Genomic DNA, 24158 nt, shown 5'->3' with positions numbered 1-24158 from the left:
GAAAGACGGCCATTCTTTGAATTATGTTGTAAAATACATTTTGGTAGGTGAAACGCCGAAATGGATAACAAAAACAATCATTCTGTATGTCGTTATTTTGTTGTTTACGGAATTTTATACTCTAGAAAAAACATATATCATGCATAAATATTAGCTCTGAGTACTCCATGCCCCTTCGGATATTCCCTAAAAATCAATGTAATTAGGAAAAGTACGCAAATAGTTTTTTTTTTTACTTTAAGCTTAGGGTGACCGTTTTACCCCGTCGCCCAATAGTCATATTATACTTTTTGCTTTCGCCATATTCCTTCCTAATTATCATACAACCGTACATCATCCACTTTATTCGTTTTTTATCTCATAAATTCGTTCCTTCCAGTGGCCCCCTGTTTAACTCTTTTCGATCAGCCAGTGTTCGAATACTACGCCTTTGGCCCCGAACGTCACCGCGTACTTGTGTAAACACCGGCTTTTTTTTTCGTTTATCTTAGCCATATCTGATATAGGGGAAACGGCTCAAATGTTGACTCATGGATCTAAAGATATGGACAATACAAATGAATATTTTTGGTTGCTGGTAAAAATTTGTTGAAAAATGCTTTCCTTCGAAATTTTTGTATGGTCCCAAGATTAGGGACATTAACCCTACGGCACCATCGCCTAAGTTTAAATCCCAAAAAAAAATCCCAATTGAATTAACATGCAATTATTTAGGATGATTTCTCGAAGCACACTTTGATTAACTTACGAAAATTTGTAACCGCAATCAATTCCTCCTGTGTGCATCTTTGCATTGGTGGGTTTATTTTGTCTGTTTGCATGTTTAGCTATTATACCTGACAAGCAGATTCTGAATATTTCCACTGTGCGAGCGACGTCGTCACGTTCTCCGATATCGCGCGTGCTCGCTCATCTCACTCTCCGATCCAATCTAACCCCCTGCCCTGCGCCATGCCATCGTCATCGCTCGCTCGCTGTTATATCGTAGCCGTAGGTATTAAGCCATAGAATGAAGTCATGGGAGAGAGAGAATGTGAGATATCAAGGTGCCCAATGCATTCTCAGCTCTTTGCACGAAACCAGTCAGCTCCAGACGTCGAAATCGCGATGACTGATACCAAGTGGTAGCGTGTTTCTCTCATTGTGCGACGGTAATCGCAACTTTTACAGATGATATAGGACGAGCAGAGTAATATAAACTCTTTTCCGTATCTACGGTGTATTTGCGTCAAGCACCAATTATTAACAATAGTAGGCGATAAAGCAATCAGTAGGCTGTGAGCAGCTTCGGGCTTGAAGGCCTGCTTGGTGGGTGTGTGAGAAGATTCGCCAACAAAGTGACTGACAACCGTCTTACTACCAGATCATCACAAAAAGGTGTGTTCTCTAAAAACATCTCCATTCAGTCTATTCCATTGAAGTGCATGTGTTTTCTGGATACCGAGTGTGTATAGTGAAAAAAAAAAAAAACGGGAAGCTCCAATCCATCGCCCCACTGACGACGTCACATTAATATTTACATATCGACCGGCTGCGTCGCCGTCTGGACGGAGGTGTGTTGTACCCTAATGAATGTGCATTCGTATTTGAAGTAAAAATTGCAATTTCTTGCTTTCGAGAAACTGATAAGTGTTACGCGACTTATTTCCAAACGGCCGTGTTAGTTCAAGGAAACTTTTTTTTTTCTTCTTTCATTCGGTACAAAATTAAAATATCGATCCGCGCATCATCCGACATCCAATGCTATGGGAAGTTTGACATGTCGCACATAAGCAAGCATCGTGGGCAAAGAACGGAGGTGCAAGGAGGTGAAGTAATATCTTCCGCAAACAACGCAGCATGCTTCAGGGTCCAATTGGCTTTGCTCGTTTTTTCTCCTTTTAATAACGACTTGAATATCGTGTCGGCTAACACACGGCAAAAGAGCGAGAAGTAACCTTGAAATTAGGCACCATCAAAGCCAACCACCATGAATGGATTAAGCAGTGTTTTTTTATTTGGTAAATTTAAACTTTAGGTAGAACAACACCTGTGATCTTGGCGTGGCGGGCTCCGTTGTAAAATAATAAGTTACACAGCAAGCGACTTCGCGTTTCTGTTTGTTATACATTACTACGTTCATTGATGTCTTCTAACCAACCGGTTTGTCGAAGTATCGACATAGCTTTGAGTCAATGTAAACAAAACACACTATGTCTACGAGGGGAAGAATGAAGTCTTCAATTGCGTGCGTTAGATTTGAATGGGGTTAGCGCTGACTAATTGTCTTGTGATCTTGAGATCTTGGGGGCCTTTCGATAGCTATAGCTGGCAAAGTAGCGGCATGCCATTTCGGAGGCGGTGGGCTCGATTTTCGATTAGAACAATCATTATTTTAAGGTTGAAAAATTCTCAACTTTCTTGGGTTGTTGTGGGCAGGTGCAATGTTCCAGTTGGGATGTATTAACCAAAGAAGAAGAAGAAGAAGATGCAAAAGAATGCGATCTTGATTTAACGTAGCAGCGTCTTCATTGCATTCATGCCATCAATGCCGTAGAAAGTCATCCTACATTTAATTAACCGCCTGGTAAGCTTTAATCCTGCATCAGGTGAAGACAATTTAATTTTTTTCGCAGCATCTATCAATCTTTGTTAAAAATAGGTACCTACGATTATCACAGCAATACGGCTAGTCATCTCGATGAATTTTGCCTGAAACGACTGACGGCACATCATCATCAGTTAATAAAATCAATGGCATCAATTCTACCGAATAGCTGAAAAAATATTCTACCATGGTAGGCCTTGATTGGAATCATTAATGACACATTTGAACAATACCATCGACTGTGGAACCCTAAACGAAATGGTTTACATTATACTCTCTACGATTTGAAAAGATTTCCGCTGTAAACCACTCAAAATTTGCGTTTTGATATTCTAGCTTCATTAGAATCTTCAGTGTACAGACTAAAGAAATATTTAAGATAAGCAAAATAGATTTGAATAAATATAAATTTTATCCATTTTCTATACAGGGTAAATCCGATTTCACATGTACACAATTAAAAAAATTCCATATCACATTTTTGTGACAAATTTCCATGTGAAATTCCACATGATTTACATGTGACCAGGGATGGAAAATCATTTACAATGTTCGTGCATTCATTTACATTCATTTGCCTCTAACGTTTTTCATCATCAGAATACCGTGGAATGATGTATGAAGCTTTTGTAGCTTGATATTAACTACAAATTTTGTTAATAACTAAAATCTGAATCTCTTATACATGACAAACTAGAGCTGGCAAAACATGTTATTGTTTTTCAGTGAACGCAATTTACATTCACAGAAAAACAATGGTGGGTTCTTTTCCTTCTGATTGACTGACATGCATAAGAGATACTGATTTGACTTGTTTACAAAAGGTGTAGCTAATATCAAAGCCTACAAAAGTTTCAAACACTATTTTACGGAATTCTGTTTGTGAAAAAAGTTAGAGGCAAATGAATGTAAATGAATGCACGAAATGAATGTAAATGTTTTTCCATCCCTGCATGTGACCACACATAAACAGAATCCACTCAAAAGTACACATGAACTTTATGTGTCAAATGAATAGTCACACATGGTTTTTATCTGTACACAGATTAAGTATGTGTCCGACACATAGATATGATTTGTTGATCACATTGCAAAAAACCATGTGAGGGACGAATAAAAGCAATCTTTGAAATTTTCTTAGTGTATGCAAATGGGTAAAATGATTAACACGGTAAGAAAAAAGTACCCAAAAGTAAGTTCTTTTCACTCATCTCGGCACTATAGTACAGGAACCCAGTCGTAGGTAAAACAGGTCAAAGTAGTTTTCATTTACTTGTGTACAATTCTTATGGAATTTTCCACTAGCTTTCTACCCAAAAGTAAGTTAGTTGTACCCAAAAGTAGGTAAATATGATTATATTCAACGTTGAGTTCCCACACTTTACTACCCCTGTTGGGTGGTTTTGCTCCTTCGTTTTTGACAACATTAGAAGGAGAAAAGGAGACAAACTAGTCAAAATTAGGTAAAAGTAAACTGTCCGTTGGGTACTTTTACTTGGGTGGGTAAATAAGTTTTCTTCTTCTTTTTTTTTAAATATTCTTCGCTCATCATTTTCTAAATGTATTGGTAAAATTCAGCCCAGTGCCTGTCACCACGTCAAAACTGTCCATGTTTCATAAATATCAGCTGGTATGGTGAGGAAAGATTCACCATCTCTTTTCTTCCTTCATTTCAATACAACAGCAAATGTGACGTCACACTACCTAGTGCATAAAGGATGTTGTAGACAAAACATTCACATTTCCAGACCACGCTGTGAGAAATAGTCTTCACACTCCTGATGGCGGTAAGCTCCAACCGGTATTATCCTCTGATTAAATCCTGAACACGAATGTCCGGCTGTCATCGTGTCGACGCCGATGTTAATCAATACGATCCTTAATAAACATTTGGCAGATCCTTCAATCAGGGCCGGTATTGAAAGTTGATGCGAGTTGGAGCTTACCGCCATGAGAGGGAAAGCGAATGATACACGGTTAGAAAAAAGTACCCAAAATTAAGTTCTTTTCACTCATCTCGGCACTTTAGTGCAGGAGCCCAAAAGTAGGTAAAGCGGGTCAAAGTAATTTTGATTTACTTGTGTGCAGTTCGTATGGAATTTTCCACTAGCTTTTTAACCAAAAGTAAGTTAGTTGTACCCAACAGTAGGTAAATATGATTATACCCAACGTTGGGTTCCCACACTTTACTACCCCTGTTGGGTGGTTTTGCTCCTTCTTTTTTGACAACATTAGAAGGAGAAAATGAGACAAAATAGTCAAAAGTAGGTAAAAGTGAACTGGCCGTTGGGTACTTTTTTCTTACCGTGTAGGTTACGTGCACTGCTGCACAGAAATTCAAAACAACCCAAAATTAAGTTCTTTTCACTCATCTCCCATGTTCCGTACAATAAGCCAAATTTGGGTAAACCGGCTCAAAGTAGTTTGCATTTAAGCACGGCAAAAAAAATTACCCATCGCTAAGTAATTTTCAATTTTTTCTACCCAAAATTAAGTTCAATTAACTCAAATTTGGGTATATCGCATATTACTCAATTTTGGCTTCTTGTACGGAACTAGACGGTTGAGTCGAATCTTTCGTTCTATTTTTGACAACAATAGCGAGAGGAAATGAAACGGACAGAGGTCAAATAACTCAAATTTGAGTTTAAAAAACCCAAGCGGTGGGTAGTTTTGTTTTTCTGTGTGCCATCTCTCCTGTTACACGGTAAGAAATAAGTACCCAATGGACAGTTTACCTACTTTTGACTAGTTTGCCTTCTTTTGTCTTTCTAATGTTGTCAAAAACAGAGAAGCAAAACCACCCAACAGGGGTAGTAAAGTGTGGGACCTCAACGTTGAGTATAATCATATTTACCTACTTTTGGGTACAACTAACTTACTTTTGGGTAGAAAGCTAGTGGAAAATTCCATACTAATTGTACACAAGTAAGGGCCTGTTCATAAACTACGTAGACAGTTTTTTTGGGATTCTTGACCCCCCCCTCCCCCTGCGTAGACAATTGTCCATACAAATGTTTTTAAATTTGTATGGGCCATGGATAATTGTCAACCCCCCCCCCCCCCTAAACTGTCTACGTAGTTTATGAACAGCCCCTAAATGAAAACTACTTTGACCCGCTTTACCTACTTTTGGGCTCCTGCACTAAAGTGCCGAGATTAGTGAAAATAACTTACTTTTGGCTTTTGGATACTTTTTTCTTACCGTGTAGGATTTAATTCAATCTTCTGCGACTTTTTTAATTGGACTGGTAAATGCCCAAAATGGTCGTGTTTGATTTATTTATTCAGTTTCCCATATGTATCCACCATAAAATACTTCCACTCATCTATGCTAATGAGTCAAACTTCAAAATTACTAGTTAAGTAATTTAATTTAGTAGTAAAGTTGAAGTGGTTTTCTTGGTGATCAATTTTGTTCACCAAGAAATTTTTGAAGCAGTTGTTTTGAGTTTCGTATATTCGATTGCTGTAATTGTGCTATGCTTCGAAGAATACAAGTAAGTAAATACAGTGAATGTGTAAAACTTTCGTTCTAAAAACATGAAATACATGTTGTAAATTTTCGTATTAATAATGTGTGAATGTATGGGTCGTATGGGCACATTAATGATGATGATTGAATGATATTTCAATACAGAATACAAATTTACTTACCCTTTGTAGAACCTTAAAGTATTTTAGTTTAAATGTGCGTACAAATCGTACTGATAATAAGATTAAAATTTTCATTCGTATTTGATGAAGCCATGGACGTAAAAACTGTGTCTTATTTTTTAGAAGCTGAAATCTCTTCGAGTGAATGAAACATGTGTATTTCTATTAACATTATATAGGTGCAGAGAAACCAGAATTCCGAGTCACAATGCATATATGTATTGAATACAGGGCGGACTCGATTATCCGGAGTCTTGAAAAAAAATTCACTCCGGATAATCGAGCCATGAAAAAAAAATTTTTTTTTTGGTCTTATGTGATCTCATTAAATGTTTTTAGTGGTCCCATTGAACGCTATTGAAGGATTATGGAATCGGACCACTGGTTTTGTAGATATGGCCGGAACAAGTTCCGGCCATGAGGCTAAATTTGACTTGAGAGGAACAAAACCCATTAAGCGACTCATCAAATTAAATCAAAATTTGATATCAAGATCAATGGTCGCAAAAATTAAGTACCTTGGACCATATTGGCCACTTCTGGGCAAGTTCCGGGTGCCTCCGGAAAAGTGGCCAGAACCAGACTTGAATAATAACCTATCATGCGACACATCAGATTATATCAAAATTCGATAACCAGATCAATGGTGGAAAAAATTAAGTACCTTGTACCATATTGGCCACTTCCGGACAAGTTCCAGGTGCCCCGGGAAAGTGACCAGAATCGGACTTGGATAATAACCTATCATGAGGCACATTAAAATACATCAAAATTCGATAAGAAGATCAATGGAATTGAACCCATGGACCATCCGTTTGAGAAGCGAACGTGTAGCCAACCACGCCATGGGACCCCTCAACTTGAGAAGAATCGTAGTCTAGTGACTCTCACGAGTGTGTAGAGACAAAATTGAGCTTGGCTAAAAATTACGGCTACCGTGAAGGCACCATATTTGACGCGGTTCCTAGCTTAACGCACTCGATCAATTTCGACCATTTTCCATTAATATTTTTGAAATGTTAACATTGCAAATATTATTTATTTATTTATTATTAATTTATTTGATAAGGCTCAACCGAATTAACTTTACAGAGCCGAGGATTCTTGGTCACTATACAATACATCTTAAAACTATAGTCAAAAGGTACAACACAATAAACACTTTATCTTCCGCTATCCAAAAAGCCTCCTCCATCAGAACTGGAGCCGCTTCCAGTGGTTTCATTGTATGGCAAATTGTTGTACGCCAACGAGGGTCAGAGCGCGTCCATTGCAGCAATGGACGCAAAACGTGGTCAGCACTCACACACCCATCACGAAACGGTTGCTTTCCAAAGTCGACGACGCATCGACCGAAAGAACTGCTGATGAAGAACAATGAGGAGGACCACACAATGGTTGCTGCCGAGAAAACAGACGATCGCGTAGCACACATCGAGAGTGGCCTGCTTTCGACGACAGCCGAGTGAACACTGATTGCAAATATTAGTTCCGGTGCTCTTGGGATGATAGTGTAACAATTCAACTGATGGTTGCTGATAAAGTCCAGATCTTTTCGTTGGTGGAGTAGTTCAGAAAATTCTCACTACGTGGCGCTAGTGTATACATGCAATTTTCGCATATACAATAGCTCGAGATCCTGAGCAGATAGAAGTTACTGTCTTCGGCAAACTTGTTCAGGGTGTCAAGTAGTTTTGGCTGGTGGACAGTAGTTCAGAATTTTCTCACTACACGGCGCTAGTATAAACGTGAAATTCTCTTACAAAATATCTCGAGATCCTGACCAGATAGAAAGTTGCTGTCTTAGGCAAAGCTGTTCAGGAGATCATAACTTTTTTGCTGATCAACAGTAGTTCAAAATCTTCTCACTAGGTAGTGCTCGTATACATGTTCAGTTCTCGCATGTGATACATCACTAGCTCCTGACGAGATAAAGAATAAATGTTTTGGCAAAGTTTTTCAGGAAGTCAAGATCTTTTCGTTAGTGGACAGCTGTTCAGAATTTTCTCCCTACTCGGTGCTAGTATACTCATGCATTTCTCGCATATACAATAGCTCGAGATCCTGAACAGATAGAAAGTTACTGTTTTCGGCAAACTTGCTCAGGGGGTCAAGACTTTTTGGCTGGTGGACAGTAGCCTAGAAATTTTTCACCACATGGCGCTAGTAAACGTGTACAATTCTCGCGTATGCTAAGCTCGAGATTCTGAACAGGTAGAAAATTACTGTCTTCGAAAAAGTTGTTCATGAGGTCAATGCCTATTGCTTGGTGCACAATAGTTCAGAATTTTCACACTACGTGGCGCTAGTATACACATGAAATTCTCGCATGAAAAATATCTCGAGATTCTGATCAGATAGATTTCGCTAGTGGACAGTAGATCCTATTCAGATAGAAAGTTACTGTCTACAACAAAGTTATTCAGGAGGTCAAAGTATTTTGGCTGGTGAACAATAGTTTAGAATTTTCTCATAAACTCTAGGCTTTAAACTACTGAACAACTTTGGTCAAGACAGTAACTTTCTATCTGGTCAAGAACGTGAGATATTTTATATGCGTGAATTTCGCATGTATACTAGCATCATGAAGTGAGAAAATTCTGAAATACTGTCCACCAGCCAAAAGACCTTGACCTCCTGAACAACTTTCTATTTGATCAGGATCTCGAGATATAGCATATGCGAGAAGTGTACATGTATACTAACGCCACGTGGTGAGAAAATTATTAACTACTGTTTACCAGCCAAAAAGTCTTGACCCCCTAAACAACTTTGCCCAAGACAGCAACTTTCTAGCTGATCAAGATCTCGAGCTATTGAATATGGGAGAAAGGCACGTATATACTATCACTGCATAGTGAGAAAATTCTAAACTATTGTCAACCAACAAAAAGATCTTGACTTCCTGAAAAACTTTGCCGAATACATTTACTTTCTATCTGGTCAGGATCTAGAGATATTTTATATGCAAGAGATTCACATCTATAGTAGCGCCGCAAAGTGAGAAAACTCTGAACTAGTGTCCACCTGCGAAATAGCCTTGACATCCTGAACAACTAATCCGAAGACAATAGAGGCATTCCACGAAGGTTCGCTAATCGATCCTGACCGATCATTTCCAATTACGCTGAAACTTTGCACAGTTGTTCCTTTTTAGTAAAGGCGCCATTTTGTGCTCTCAGTTTTTCATATTGAATTACGACTACTTTTTGAAAAGGGCCTGTGTAAAAATAGTACTAATGAGTTTAAAAATATATATTGCCGAAACGCTTTGTTCGATTGATTTGGGGTCTAGAGCAAAGTTGTAGATATTATTTTGGCAATTGTGTAAAAAATATACACTGTAAAAAATTTCGTTTGTATCAATGAAAAAAAGTATATTTATTATTAAAAAAGTTAATTTCTCAAAAAGTACATTTTTGAAAATTTTCGTTTTAAGCCTCATTGAAGCTCATAATGTTTGCTACTAACTGGCAAAGTTTGGTGATGGTAAACTCAAAAAAGTTATGGTTTTTTGAATATTTCACGATTTTTACATTTTCATTAAAAACACATTTTTTTAACCGTGTATATTTTTTCAAGAATTGCATTTTAATTTTGCACAACTTTTCCGAAGACACCATAGCAATCAAGCAAGCCGTTTTTGCAATGTATTAAAATGTTTATTTTATAGGCGCTTTTCTACACAGGCCCTATCGGAAAAGTAGTCGGGGTTCGCTATTACAATTTGTAATAGCGAATCCCGACTACTTTTTTATTTTAAAATCTCAACTTAAATCCACAAAATACATTTATCTGCTCTTTTTTACTTTTCTTTTATTCGAAAACCTTATGGACAAATGATACATAATTTATTTTCATTGTAATACACTTACTTTCTATTTTTATTTACATCACTTCTTAAATACATCGAATATTTTGGCATCATTATGATTACAGTTTGAGTATCGTTTGGCTTTAATTTTATTTTCTGATACAGGAATGAAAGAATGAAACTTTTGAGTTCCTTGAATTATTTTTGCATTATTATATTGCTCGTTGAGGTGTTAAGCCATACATTCGTATTCCTCTGTTGTGGCAAAACTAAATGATAATTTTGTTAATTCTTCTTCTTTTCGATTATTTGCCCAATTATAAAGCTCTCTTGCATTTTTTATTGGATGTTCACGTTCTTTGGCCAAACTTGCTCTTGTAGCCATACGTTTTATTGTACCTCCAATAGCGTCACAAGGACCTTTCCCATGTGATGTTGCAAAGAAATGCCATTCGGCTTCAATTCCATACTTTGATTTAAATTTACAAAGGCTAGCAAAAATTTTCCGGTTCTTGTACTGTGACACGGCTCCATCGGACATAAAATAAATCTTGTTGATATTTTTACTTTGGTTAATGCGTAAAAAACTTATCATTTTAGAAATAAATAAGTTAACAGCCACTGAGTCATGCCTTAACTCTTCAGAAATTATAATAAAAGTTAAATGTTTAACTTGCATATTTTCTCTAAAATATATAACAAATGAATGAATGGTAGCTTGTTGGACATTCCAGTGATGAGACTGAACTTCATCCTGTAACACAAAGCTGTTGTTTTCGGAAAAATCGCAAGTAACTAAAAATTCACCTTCTTGCAAATTATTTCGTGTAGTTTTCAAAAAATTATATTGCTGTGTTTTTATGAAATCATGTGGTATCAAACTTGTCAATTTCAAGCAGAAAAATGAAACAAACTCGTCTGCAGGCTTTACAATAGTTTCTAAATCACATCATCGACAATCTTCACAACACTGTAGATAGCAATATGTTGTCTTGTTTTCACAAAGTAGGCTGTCAGTGAACGTTTTTACATCATTTAAATGGTTAAGTTTTTTCAAACTGTGTAAAATTAGATTGATGTTTTCATGCGTTGTGCACACGCAAACATTGTGGGTTCCAGAGCTGGTTAAAAGTTTACATTGCTTAGGGCGGAGTTTTGCAAATGAAGAGAATCCAATTTTTACATTGCAGTGAATTTCATTGAATCGTTTATAAGCTTCTCTCAAAGTCATAATTAGTAATCTTTTTTGAATGACTTGTCGTTTTCCTTCTTTCTGCACAGACACATAATCTTTTTGACCAGGCATTGCCCGGCTTATATCATCATCTTCAAAAAAATTTATGACTGCCAATTTTGTTTCATCACTTAAGGCTGTGCCATATTTTGCGGTTTTTGACGAATGACCTTCCTTTATCAACTTAGCCTCTGTTGCAATATATCTACTAGCATTAAATTGATCCATAACTTTTTGTGTTGACCATGAATAAGGCAATAACGATAAAATTAATAATTTTTCACTTCTTGCAGTGGATGCATTGGAAAACTTTTCTTCATGTTTTCTAAAACTTCTTTGAGTTCATTCACTTCGTCAGCCTCAGGCGAGAAGTTGAAAAGATTCTTTCTAATACCTTCGTTGATTTCACGGTGCTTCTTTTCGGGGTAGTGGATGTAGTTGAGTTTTCCCACGTCTATCGGTGATACCTGGATTCCTGCAATGCCTCGGTTGAATATCTCGATGTTGACTGGTTGAGTAAATTCTTGGTACGATTGAACTGAAGTAACTGATGTCATTGATGGTACAGTTGTAAGGCTTTCACAGCTCGGTACGACAGCTACTTTTACTGTAGTTGGCATCTTTGAGCTTCCGGCAACATGCTGTTCCTCGTTTGAGATGAAAAGAGCTTGTTTATCAACACGAAGACGACAGGACGTGCAAATGCGAAAACCAGTATGAAATAAACATATCTATATTGCAAAAATGGCTTGCTTGATTGCATTGGTGTCTTCGAGAAAGTTGTGCAAAATTAAAATGCAATTCTTGAAAAAAATATACACGGTTGAAAAACATGTGTTTTTAATATAAATGTAAAAATCGTGAAATTTTCAAAAAATCATAACTTTTTTGTTTTTGAGTTAACCATCACCAAACTTTGCCAGTTTGTAGCAAATATTATGAGCTTCAATGAGGCTTAAAACGAAAATTTTCAAAAATGTTTTTTTTTGAGAAATTAATATTTTTAATAAGAAATATATTTTTTTTCATTGAAACAAACTAATTTTTTTACAGTGTATATTTTTAACATTATTGCCAAAATAATATCTACAACTTTGCTCAAGACACCAAATTAATCGAACAAAGCGTTTCAGCAATATAAATTTTTTAACTCATTAGTACTATTTTTACACAGGCCCTGTTAGAAAAGTAGTCGTGATTCAATTTGAAGAACTGATAACACAAATTGGCATCTTTACTAAAAAAGAACAACTCGACAGTGAGCATGCATAAGGGCCTATACGCGATGATCGATTCTCTTCGTCGATTTTCTCTTTTGTTAATAACTCGCTAGATTTAACGTTTCTCGATGCGTTTGCTGTTGCTTTTGATAGCCAATCCAACCTGTTACTACTCTGCATTGAACAATTTCTAGAAAATTGTTTCGCCTAGCTGTAGCAATGCAAAGAGAAAATCGATGAATAGAATCGATCATCGCGTATTCGCCCTTATGAATGCTCACTGTCGAACTGTGCAAATTTTCATCAAAATCGGAGCCGACAAATTAAAAAAAAAAAAAATTAAAAATTTCGTCAATCTGTAGAGAATTGCTCCTCTACGGAATGGGTCTAGTCAGCAGAGGAGGATACATGGTTAAAATACTATTCTCAAGCTACAACCGGATGGTCAGACTCGCATCCGGAGTTTTTGTCACCAGCCCCACGCGCGCTATCATGGCCGAGGCTGGCGTGTTTCCGTTCAACTTGCTGGTCCTACAGTTGTTAGCACCTGAGTGCGGAGAAACACGAAATGGTTGTCAAAAAGAATCCAACTGGTGCTGTCAAAAAGAATCCAACGATCTAGAGCTGCTAAAAGTGATACTTTTCTCATACAATCCCCGTCGGCAGAGAAAGTATTGTGGTCATTGTTGAAAATATTGTCATTTCGGCATTTTTTTACTAATATTCTTCAACAAAAAACTTGCTCAAATACTCGGATGTAAACAATGTAACGAACGAACGAACCTGCACGAACTGCTAAAGGAAGAATGCAAACAAACTTTATAAGAGTCATGTGGGTAGGTGCACTCCCAACACCATGTACACGTTATTTATGGAGCAAAGGGTGAACCAGCGCTGCCATTTATACAGATTTATCTGTATTATACAGATTTTTTAATCTTCATACAGACCCGATACAGAATACAGATTTATCACAGATTTTTAAATTACAATACAGATTTATACAGATTTTTATAAAATGCTTGAGAAAAAAAATTAAAAATTTCTAAAAACAAAATATTTTGCTCGATTTTATCAACGTACCCCCTTCTCTCCAAAATTAAGAGGACAACCGCTTTCGGATGCATATGGAGCTGGTAGTAAACGATTTGAGATTGTATGGGGATTTACAGTATTAATTGAATATTTCCAATATAAACATGTATGTTAAATACAAGAAAAGTGCCCGAGCACATTAATATGGTACAAATACAAGTACTCGTAAGCATTTTACTTGCATTGAAAATGTATTTCGTAAGAAATTGCGGATGTTCTGATATTCTCCATACTGCAAAAATGATTTTACCAGCACTGGCGGGGCGACATCTCTCGACTTTTCGGTGTAACTACCACACAAATGATGTAATTAATCGTATTCATCTATATTAAAAATATCAAATAGTAATGAACTCGTGCACTTTTTTGCATTTAAAACTGCTTATCAGGAAGATAATGAATATAAACTAAAATCTCCATACATTTTCAAACGGCTTCATATCACTCTTATAAATAAGTACGGACGATATCACAAATGGCGCAATTATATCCCGTATGGTAAGTACGATAGCCCGAATAGGTGGTTAAGCACTTTTTATGTTCAAAGTGTTTTTTATGTTACTTCATACGCGAAGTTAACGATTTTCAGAGTTGGTTGGAAATGCTAACATGAAGCTTTAGTGTGATGATTTATTAGCTAGAGAATGATCTTTAGAAGAGGGTAGGTGGATAGTTCCGTTAGAGTACGGCAGTATGAAAATTGAATAGAAGTTGAAAATGAGCGAAGGGCCATTAAAGCGACAGTTTACAAGATAGACGCACATTTTTGCCTAGCCCGTACGATTTACGCGGGGACTTGAAGTATGTCTCCAAGTCCACAGGCAAAAATGTGCGTCTATCTTGTAAACTGTCGCTTTAATGGCCCTTCGCTCATTTTCAACTTCTATTCAATTTTCATACTGCCGTACTCTAACGGAACTATCCACCTACCCTCTTCTAAAGATCATTCTCTAGCTAATAAATCATCACACTAAAGCTTCATGTTAGCATTTCCAACCAACCCCACTTTTTATGGTTATTTTGTATGCACTGTATTTGTAAAACAACAAAAAATGATTAATTAAGAAAAAAATCGTCAATACAGAAAATACAGATTTTTTAATAGAGTGGATACAGATTTTTTATAAAACCACCTGGCAGCTCTGGGGTGAACTTTCGACAGCATGTATATGCAAATTGTGAGCAGTGCATTAGCAAAACAATTTGTGATATCGGAAAATTCTCAAGTTGTTTCCTGCTGACTTGCAAAACAAAAACGGCTGTGTTCGCAGTACCCAGGTTAGCACGACTATATATTCGCCTTATGGAGAAAACTAGCTTCCGATCTTCCAGTCTTCCAAAGAACAGGAAAGCTTTTCACTGAAGAAACCAAAGCAACTATCCCCCAAATCTGCCAACGTCATAGGAACACAGACCGCGAATGAAATGTTCCAAAACCAACGATCATCTGGGATGTCAAAAAGTTTACTAGGGCTGGGGACCCCCCAGAAAAAGTCCGTCCTATAGTACAAGAAATAAACGAGCGACTTTTTCAAGGACGTACCCTGCTATACACAGACGGATCCAAAGGCGACGATACAGTCGGCGCAGGCCTTTTCGGAATAGGCGTCACCAAATCCGACGCCCTGTCAAGATGCTGCAGCGTCTTCTCAGCAGAAGCCTACACCCTCAACCTAGCACTCAACACTCCACGCAAGACACAAATAACCATTCTAACGGACTCTGCCAGCTGTTTATCTGCGCTGGAGACGGGTAGATCCAAACACCCATGCATCCAATCCAAAAACGTCCAATTCTGCTGGATCCCCGGCCATGCAGGCATCGAAGGAAATATCGACAGTGAGCATGCATAAGGGCGTATACGCGATGATCAATTCCTTTATCTAAATATTTTCTCTTTGCATTGCTACAGCTAAGCGAAACAATTTTCTAGAATTGGTTAAATGCTGAGTTGTAACAGGTTGTATTGGTTATCAAAAGCAACAGCAAACGCACCGAGAAACATTAATTCTAGCAAGTTATTAACAAAAGAGAAAATCGACAAACAACTTTTGCATGCTCACTGTCGATATTATAGCAGACCGTCTTGCTGGTGAAGCTAGAAACAACGTTCCACGCGATAAGGGAAGTCAAACGTGCTATACGACAACGATGAGACCATCTTTCGCATACATCACGGGATGTTAAGCTCCGTGAGATAAAATTTACCACTAATCCATGGAATGACACCAAACAATCCAGTAGATCAACAGATCCTAACTCGGTTAAGGATCGGACATACTAGACTTACCCACGAGTGCCTGATAAAAAAGAACAGAACCTCCCGTATGTGAATGCTGCGGCACCGTCATCAACGTTCGATTGTTATTGATTATTGTGCTGGACTGCAGGGAATATCATGATACTCGTGCAAAATACAACATTGACCTTTCTTGTCTGCAAACAGTACTTCGTAACGAGGAGGAAAAAGAGAAAAAACTAATAGCCTTCCTTAAAGATACAAATTTGTTCAATACATGCAGACATACACCCAATAACGTGTGACTTATTGACTCACTCACTTTTTGTTTTTATCCGTTTCCTTCTTTAGTAGTACTTACCATAGACAACTGGTTCCACCGCAATGTCCCCACCACCACCGTCAGGACCGCCACCGGTCAGGCAGCATGGCGACGCTCCTGCCGGAAACTATTTGGACAATTTCAAGAACCTACTCGGACCCGGCATGAGTGACCTTACGGACATGACTAAACACTATGGGCCGGCCTTTCCCTACCCGAAGGACAGCCACATGACACCGGCCGAGCTGAAGAAACTGGTGATGGCTAGCGAGCGGATTCAGACCTTGATCGAGAAGGTATGAGTTAACCGTAGAATGCATAATTTGTAGAATGGGTCGTGATTGTCTTTTTTTTTACCACAGGAGTCAGGAGGCGATTCGAAGAAGAGAGCGGAGCTCGTGAGCAACGTCAAAGCGATTCTGGACGAAATAGGACTGGATGAAAGTCTACCAATCATTCGGACGTTGGGTACGATCCTGAACTTCATCTTCGGCCGGATCCTCAGTGGGATGCACGTGAATGAAACCAAGCTGCAGCAGGTAAGTGCAGAGATGTCTGGAAGAGCTCTTGCATTCATTTCGATGATTTCGATGGCTAATTAAAATACGTCCAATACTTCTATTGAAAAGCTTACTTTTCTGACCACAATGACATGTTTTTCGTTTCCATAGATCGAGTTGAATAGTTGAATTATTTCGTGACAAATAACTCACATACTCTTAATACCTCCAGTCAACAATCCTTCAAATGTCGGTCAGAATTGTTGTGACCAACTACCCTAGTAGGGATCCTTGGAAATCTTAATATCAATCAATGCTTCTAAAAATGTCAGTCAGAATAAAGACTTCATCATAATTAGAATTCCGTCTAGATGATTTAAATTCAACCCCTCACTCATCCATACTCATCCCTCTTGACCCCACAGTTGAAATCAAAATTCGGCAACCAGACGGTGCTGTATCTGCCGAGCCACCGAAGCTACGGCGATTTCATCCTCATGTCGTACGTGTCGTTCTGCTACAACATTGCCATCCCGGGAATCGCCGCTGGCATGGACTTCCACTCGATGGCCTTCATGGGCAGCATCCTGCGGAGCACCGGAGCGTTCTACATGCGACGTACTTTCGGCAACGATGCCATCTATTGGGCCGTGTTCAAGGAGTACATGCGTCAGCTGGTGCGGGTGTTCGACAACGGGGTGGAATTCTTCGTCGAGGGAACCCGCAGCAGGAGCAACAAGGCGCTGACTCCGAAGATCGGGTTACTATCGATGGCACTGGAACCGCTGTTCATGGGCGAGATTCCGGACGTGCTGGTGGTGCCGGTTAGCGTGTCGTACGATAGACCGTTGGAGGAACAGCTGTTTGTGTATGAACTGATTGGGGTTCCGAAGCCCAAGGAGTCCACCAAGGGTCTACTCAAAGCCATGAGCATTCTAAAAGAGAACTACGGATCTATCTACTTTGAATTTGGGGAACCGATTTCGGTAAAGGAATACTTCGGTCATGAGCTCAATCGGTTCCAGCACGCAATCAATCCAAATCATATCCAGACACTGTCCAAGTCGGAACTGGGAATGATTCAGAATCTCGCATTCGATGTGGTACATCTGCAACAGCAGAAGATTGTCCTAACCACGTTCCATCTGATATCGATCTACTACAACTATAAGAAGTATCTTGGGCAATCGGTCACGCTTCCAGATTTGGTGGAAGGTCTCAGCAATTTATTGGATATTTTCAAGGATCTTGGAGCGGTTACGACCATTCAGAAGACCGGAAATCCAGAACTGGACAATCACCTAATACGAACGAGTGTCACGGAAGCTCTGGCAGTCCATCGAAACATCCTCCAACTGACCCGGGATGAGGTGCTCACTATAGCAAAATCCCATCACGACTTCAGCCAAGTCGACAAACGGAAACTAAAAGGACACAACCTATCAGATGTCGTGATGAAACTGTCGCTGCCAATTTTCACACTCCAACTGTACTGTAATCCGTGTCTCCACTGGCTGGCTCAACCGGCGTTGATTTTGCTGGTTGTCAAACATCTTTCCCGAAGCGGACTAGTGCGATTGGACAGTTTGAAGCAATCGATTGAAGAGCTGCGCAACCTCTTCGCCGGAGAGTTTGTCTTCCATGCAAGGCGGCAGCAGCAGGACTTTGATCAGGCCTTGAGGCATCTTGTTGAAGTTGGTCTCCTGGAGCGAGTTGTAGACGATATGGCCGTTCGATTATCTGGCAACATAGATAGTGAGCACATCTATCTCAGCTTGATTGGACCATTCCTCTGCTGCTACTTGCAGGTCACTACCGTATTGATAAATCAGGTTTGTCGAAACTTCCGCCAATTTAATCTGACTTTTAATTCCTAACATTCTGATCCTTTCAGTTCTGCAACTCTACATTCAAAGAGAAAGACTATCTCTCCAAGGTGCAGGAATTCGTGGAGCAGCTCCTTCTAGGGAAGGAGAAAAATGTCCACCCGTATTGCCTCTCGCTAGACAGTATCAATCTGGCCCTTCATTCTCTAGTCGGCCTCGATGCCATCAGCAAGTCGAAAGAGTAAGTCCAATCACTCCTAAAAAAACTCCCACAACCTCTAACCTGTCCCATTTTCATTGCAGAAACAATGCCGCAATCTTCACGATCGACCCGATCCGCATCCGGTCGCTGAATAGCACTCTCCGGTTGTACTGCGATCTGCTTCCGTTCGAATACCTCACCTTCCAGGGGGCCGTCACCGAGGCCAAGTTGTAGAATTTGCTTCCCCGGCCAGCCGATCTGGTGTCTCGGGTGCTTGGCCCACCGAGAAACTTCTTCCAGCTGGTCCGCCTGCTGTTGGCCATCGTGCTGCGGGTGCTTCAGAGTATTCTACGCTTCGGTAGGCTCATCGGTCTCAAGATCTTTGAGATGGTTGTGCCACCGGCGATCCGTTGGAAATAGTTTCCACAGAACATTTCCATAACCAGGGTTGAGGGTAGCAAGCTGTCGAAAATGGTAAGTCGGGCAGCGACCTCACACTGCTTTATAGGAAAAACCATCAATTCAAACAAGTCAGACATATTGTATAAGAATAACTATAAAGTCTCTTAACGCTAAAACTAACTATCGATTGTGGGTAGAAGTGCAGTTATTTTTTTTAACATGTTGGTTAGTCCTCAGTAGAAACATATGCATGCATCTGTGTTAATGTTATTGTGTAGCGGGTTTTCAAGCTGTATTGCTCATAAGGTATAAAATTGTGTCATATGATAAAAATTAAATTGTTTAAACTATTTTTACGTTGAAATGTTTCAATTGACTTGCAGTTCTAAGCAGCCGAAAGACCTGGACGTAGTTTATCTTTTAATGCCATGTTGCTCGAGTCTTCATCGTCTGCTCTCAGCAAAAGTTCGTAAACTGTTCTTGTACGAAATTATCTCAGCTACAACTATGCTGTAGAAATGCAATTTTTGAGTAGAGCAATATGGTTAATTGTTTGAAAAATATGAAACCATGCATGCTTGGTTTTTTCACAGTTGCCATATAAATTTCAAATGGTTTGTGAGACTTAAAAAGAGCTCATTTTTGGGAGGATGATCAGGACCCAATTTGGAACCGTTTGAACACTGCGCACAGTGGTCTAAACACTCTAAACACGCATTAACGTGGTCGTTCGAGGTTGGAGTGGGACAACTTGGGTTTTTGGTATATAAAGTCTGGTCCATTTAGAATCCGGACACACTATTTATGCTATACCAGCGCCTCTAGTGGTCGGATTTGGAATGTATTAACAGCAATTTGTTTTGAAAGTACACGTGTTTCAGTGGTGAAAGTTTCGTCAACAATCAATACGAAACTAACGATTTTAAATTGGCTCACCACTTTAGTAGCCTATTGGTCCCAAGCAAACGATTAACGTACCCTATTCTAGTTGAAATTCTATTACTACACTATGTTTGTTTTGATTCGCTATGAAAGTTTGACAGATAACATCAGGGGTGTGTGGATTCATGCAGAACATGCAGGGGTGAGTGAAATAGCTTGGGACTGCTTGGGACCGTTGTTCTGGTACTGAGTGAGCCAAAAATAATAATGATTTTCTTCGGGACCCAGTGGTCTTAGAGTTACCTCTATGGTTTCGTCTTGATACGTGCAGTACTAAAAAAGTTATAACAGATGGAAGACGAGAAAAGAAAATTGATCCTGCACACGGCGAAAACCCGACGTGGTCAATTCTAAATATCGCAAAAAGGTTGAAAATTACCGCTTCTACCGTGGGAGATGTTCTCAAGCGGTTCCGTTATCCTAAGAGTGTGATAAACGTCGTCCAGCTGAACTGGAAGGTGTAGAGGTCGATCAAGAGAAACCGAGGACTTTCGGATCGGGATGTCGCCAAAAAATAGGGTGCCAGCCGTAGTACCGTCCAGAGGCTCCGTCTGCGAGCAGGTTACCGTTCATTCAATGCCTCCAACCAACCGAACAGAACGATGAAGCAGCATCTACTGGTCAGAACATGCACCCGAAAGTTGTATGACTGGTACCTGACGGGACGACAAACCTATGTCAAGATGGATTTCAGTCAGGTTCTCGGACAAAACCAAGTTTTTCATCACCAACAAAACGATGGACTCGAAGCTGTATAAACAAGAGTGCCTGGAGAAATGTATAATACCTTCCATTAAGGCTCACAAAAGGTCCAATGAAGTTCTGGCCAGATTTAGCATGCTGACACTACAGTCGGCAGGTGTTACAGTGGTACCCCGACAATAAGGTGGCTTTCGTCGACAAGGATATCAATCCACGACTCTGGACTGTGGAAATACGACTCAGGATGCTGCACAGATGGCTCGATGTTGGATAAAAAATGGCCCTGAGATTGACCAGTCCAGTGTGCGGCAAATGATGGCAGGAATTCTAAAGAAAGTCCTCGAGTTCATGCGGACGCCGCCGGAGTAATTTCGAAATTACCATCATTTTGACTAAATTCATGTTTTCTTACGTCAAATCTATCAAAAGAAACATCTGGTTTTATGTGTCCGGATTCTAAGTGAACCAGACTGTAGTGTCTTCGGGAAAGTTGCTTAGAATTTAATTCTAATTCTGATCCCTTGAAAATAATAAATTACATACATCCCAGAGTGTGAATTACCCTACACGGATAGAAATCTCCTTATACCTTTTGGCAAATTTCTATTGCTGATTATTCATAAAATGTATAAGTCAACTAATGAGCAGACGCCTTGCAAAAAGTTAATGAAGAGCATGTGTCAAATGAAATGTATAAACGGTCACATATACCTTTAATGCATTCTTATAGGACCTATGTGGTTTGTCTTATGAAATGTATGAGGCTGATGTTTTGGCAAAAATGTATAAGTGAAACACATGAATAAAATAATTGATTTTCGTTTCGTGTATATCATAAGGATTCTGATACTAATAGCGAATTCGTTTATTATTCAGTTCCAACCTGGGCCTGCTTGTTTTCTGACAAACGTCAGTTCGATCGTTTGTTTTTAAAATCCAGCTCAGGTTGAGGTTCGCACTGACAAAAAGTTCGGTTTCGCTATAGACGAGTGCACGGATGGATTTGAGTTCACTCACTCGACAAAAAGTGACACAATAGCGGGGCCCTGTTTACTAATAATGAACACATATGTGTTCATTTTTAGTAAACAGGGCCCCGCTGTTGTGTCACTTTTTGTCGAGTGAGTGAACTCAAATCCATCCGTGCACTCGTCTATAAGGCTGTGAACCATTTGCCGAGTTAAATTTAATTCGTGGTTAAAAGTGACATTTCGAAAGTTATTTTCTATGTTCGAAAATCCCCGTGCTGTCGATCGACCGGTTTTTGCGAAGAACTTAGCCAAGGTTGTCAAAATTTAGGCTGTGAACCATTTGCCGAGTTAAATTTATCTCGTGGTTAAAAGTGACATTTCGAAAGTTAGTTTCTATGTTCGAAAATCCCCGTGCTGTCGATCGACCGGTTTTCGAGCCACGGTTGTCGAAATTTAACTTCTTGTCTGTCAGAAATAACCATGCTCGGATAGCAGGGTTAATCGATAACTTTCCATCTGTCAAATTTTAACCAAAAGTTAAAATAGTCCACCAAATGGTTCAGAGCCTTAACTTCTTGTCTGTCAGAAGTAACCACGCTCGGATAGCAGGGTTAATCGATAACTTTCCATCTGTCAAATTTTAACCAAAAGTTAAAATAATCCACCAAATGGTTCAGAGCCTAAACACATTTTTCAAAAGTATCCCATTCATCAAAATTTCAAAGTCTCAAACATTCGTTTTTAATAAGCTACGTCATCCTAGACGTAGCAGACGAGCAGGTTTGGACAGCCATCAATCGGGTGATCGCACACTATTTCTATGCGCTCTGTACATTCCAGCGAGCATTCCACCTGATCGAGTCCGGGACAATGAACTCATCGATACTCACTGTCGGTCAGTTTTCACAGTTATAGCAACAATCAATACGAAACTAACGATTTTAAATTGGCCCACTACTTGACTAGCCTATTGGTCCCAAGCAAATGATTAACGTATCCCTTTCTAGTCAAAATTCTAGTACTACGCAATGTTTGTTTTGATTTGCTATGAAAGTTTGACAAATAAAATGAGGGGTTAGTGCTTTTTCCTTTGTTTCGAGGGGTGAATCGATTAGCTTGGGACGAAGAGAGTACCAGAGCTGAGCCAAAAAGTTGAGCACGTTATTTCGGGACCTTCTGGTCTTAGAGTTACCTCTATGGTTATAGAAAGTGCCACCCCACTTGATGAGATATTCATTTTGGGTGACTTCAATCTGCCAGGCCTTTCGTGGAGTCCATCTCATAGCGGATTCCTGTATCCATATCCTGATTCTAGTCATGATAGCTCCACATTTCACGCAGGAGCTATTAGTAGCCTTCTCGACAACTACAGCGCAGCAACGCTTTCTCAAATTAACCATGTAGTTAACGAAAATGATCGTAGTTGGGACCTCTGCTTCGTGAGCACACAGGACAGGGCTCCATTAATTTCCTCGGCTCCATGTGCACTAGCTAAGCTAGTTCCACATCACCCTCCGCTAATTGTCACTGTCACACTCGTGCTTGATTTCGACGTTTATCCTGCTACGGTTTCTTATGACTTCCGTAAAGCTGACCACCGTAGCCATAGATGTATTGTCTAGCATGGGTTTGGGAGAACATCCTTGATCCAGATGACGGTGAGGCTGCAGCGCAAACCTTTTCACATGTCTCGGCATATGTCATTGACAGAAACGTCCCGAAAAGAACTCACCGCAAAGTGTCTCACCCTCCCTGGCAGACGAGAGAGCTACGTAGGTTGAAGCGAGGGTTGAAGCGAAGACAACAAATCAAGAAGACTGGCAACTCTTCCATTTTATCATACGAACGCTATGAGACAGGTACAATCGCGTCATCTGCCGCTCAAAGGTAAATGCTTCGAACGAATTGGATACCAAAGATTAAATCCTCAGAAGAAAGGTTTGTGTATTTGCCCATTTTTCTATGCGTTGCTTCCACCTTCACTCAAGCGCAGCGCCATTGTGTCTGTCGCTTGGATTCTGGCAAAGTTGCCAGTCTTCTTGATTTGTTGTCTTCGGTTGAAGTCAATCAATAGAGCAGCATTGTGAAGATTTACGAAGTAAAGGGTGATACGGTCAAAATTTGGTCAATATCAACTTGACGTATTTCTTTCAATTTTGCATTTAAAAAACCTGAACACCCCTCATTTTGAAGGTGTGTGTGTAGAATGTTGTTCCTATTTTGATTTTGGAATTCACTCTTCAGTTGTCAAAATGCCGTCCAAGCAAGAAGAGCAGCGTATCAAAATTTTGCTCGCGCATCGCGAAAATCCGAGCTACTCGCACGCAAAGTTGGCAAAATCGCTAAAAGTTGCCAAATCAACCGTTACAAATGTAATTAAAGTGTTTGGGGAACGTTTGTCTGGATCGAGGGGAAATCGAAAACCGGAAGCCGCTGAGACGACAA

At 39.5% G+C, this 24158-nt stretch overlaps 1 protein-coding gene across 2 annotated transcripts; it reads left to right on the top strand.

Annotated features, from left to right (window-relative positions):
- The first annotated feature begins 1100 nt into the window (after positions 1–1100).
- On the top strand, positions 1101–19313 carry LOC135711991 (dihydroxyacetone phosphate acyltransferase-like). Of its 2 annotated transcripts, none has more exons than XM_065234965.1 (6): positions 1101–1377; positions 16201–16464; positions 16531–16707; positions 17094–18500; positions 18563–18735; positions 18798–19313. In XM_065234965.1, exons 2-6 carry the CDS (start codon positions 16231–16233, stop codon positions 18928–18930), a joined length of 2124 nt encoding a protein of 707 aa, XP_065091037.1. In that variant the 5' UTR covers positions 1101–1377; positions 16201–16230; the 3' UTR covers positions 18931–19313. The 2 variants fall into 2 exon arrangements, with proteins under 2 accessions (XP_065091037.1, XP_065091036.1); XM_065234964.1 differs by having other exon boundaries at positions 16198–16464.
- Positions 19314–24158: the final 4845 nt, after the last annotated feature.

This window comes from Ochlerotatus camptorhynchus, unplaced genomic scaffold, assembly GCF_037179485.1.
Source record: "Ochlerotatus camptorhynchus isolate MF236.1 unplaced genomic scaffold, CSIRO-AGI_Acam_v1.1 ptg000450l, whole genome shotgun sequence".
Taxonomy (NCBI): domain Eukaryota; kingdom Metazoa; phylum Arthropoda; class Insecta; order Diptera; family Culicidae; genus Ochlerotatus; species Ochlerotatus camptorhynchus.
Note: the sequence above shows the minus strand (reverse complement) of the source record. Positions and strands in the feature narration are given on the sequence as shown.

Excerpts from the sequence above, each read along its gene's own strand:
- LOC135711991 (XM_065234965.1), top strand. The coding sequence starts at position 16,231 with ATGTCCCCACCACCACCGTCAGGACCGCCACCGGTCAGGCAGCATGGC. Across the intron at positions 16,465-16,530 it reads TTCAGACCTTGATCGAGAAG|GAGTCAGGAGGCGATTCGAA; the intron begins GTATGAGTTAAC and ends TTTTTACCACAG. Across the intron at positions 16,708-17,093 it reads ATGAAACCAAGCTGCAGCAG|TTGAAATCAAAATTCGGCAA; the intron begins GTAAGTGCAGAG and ends TTGACCCCACAG.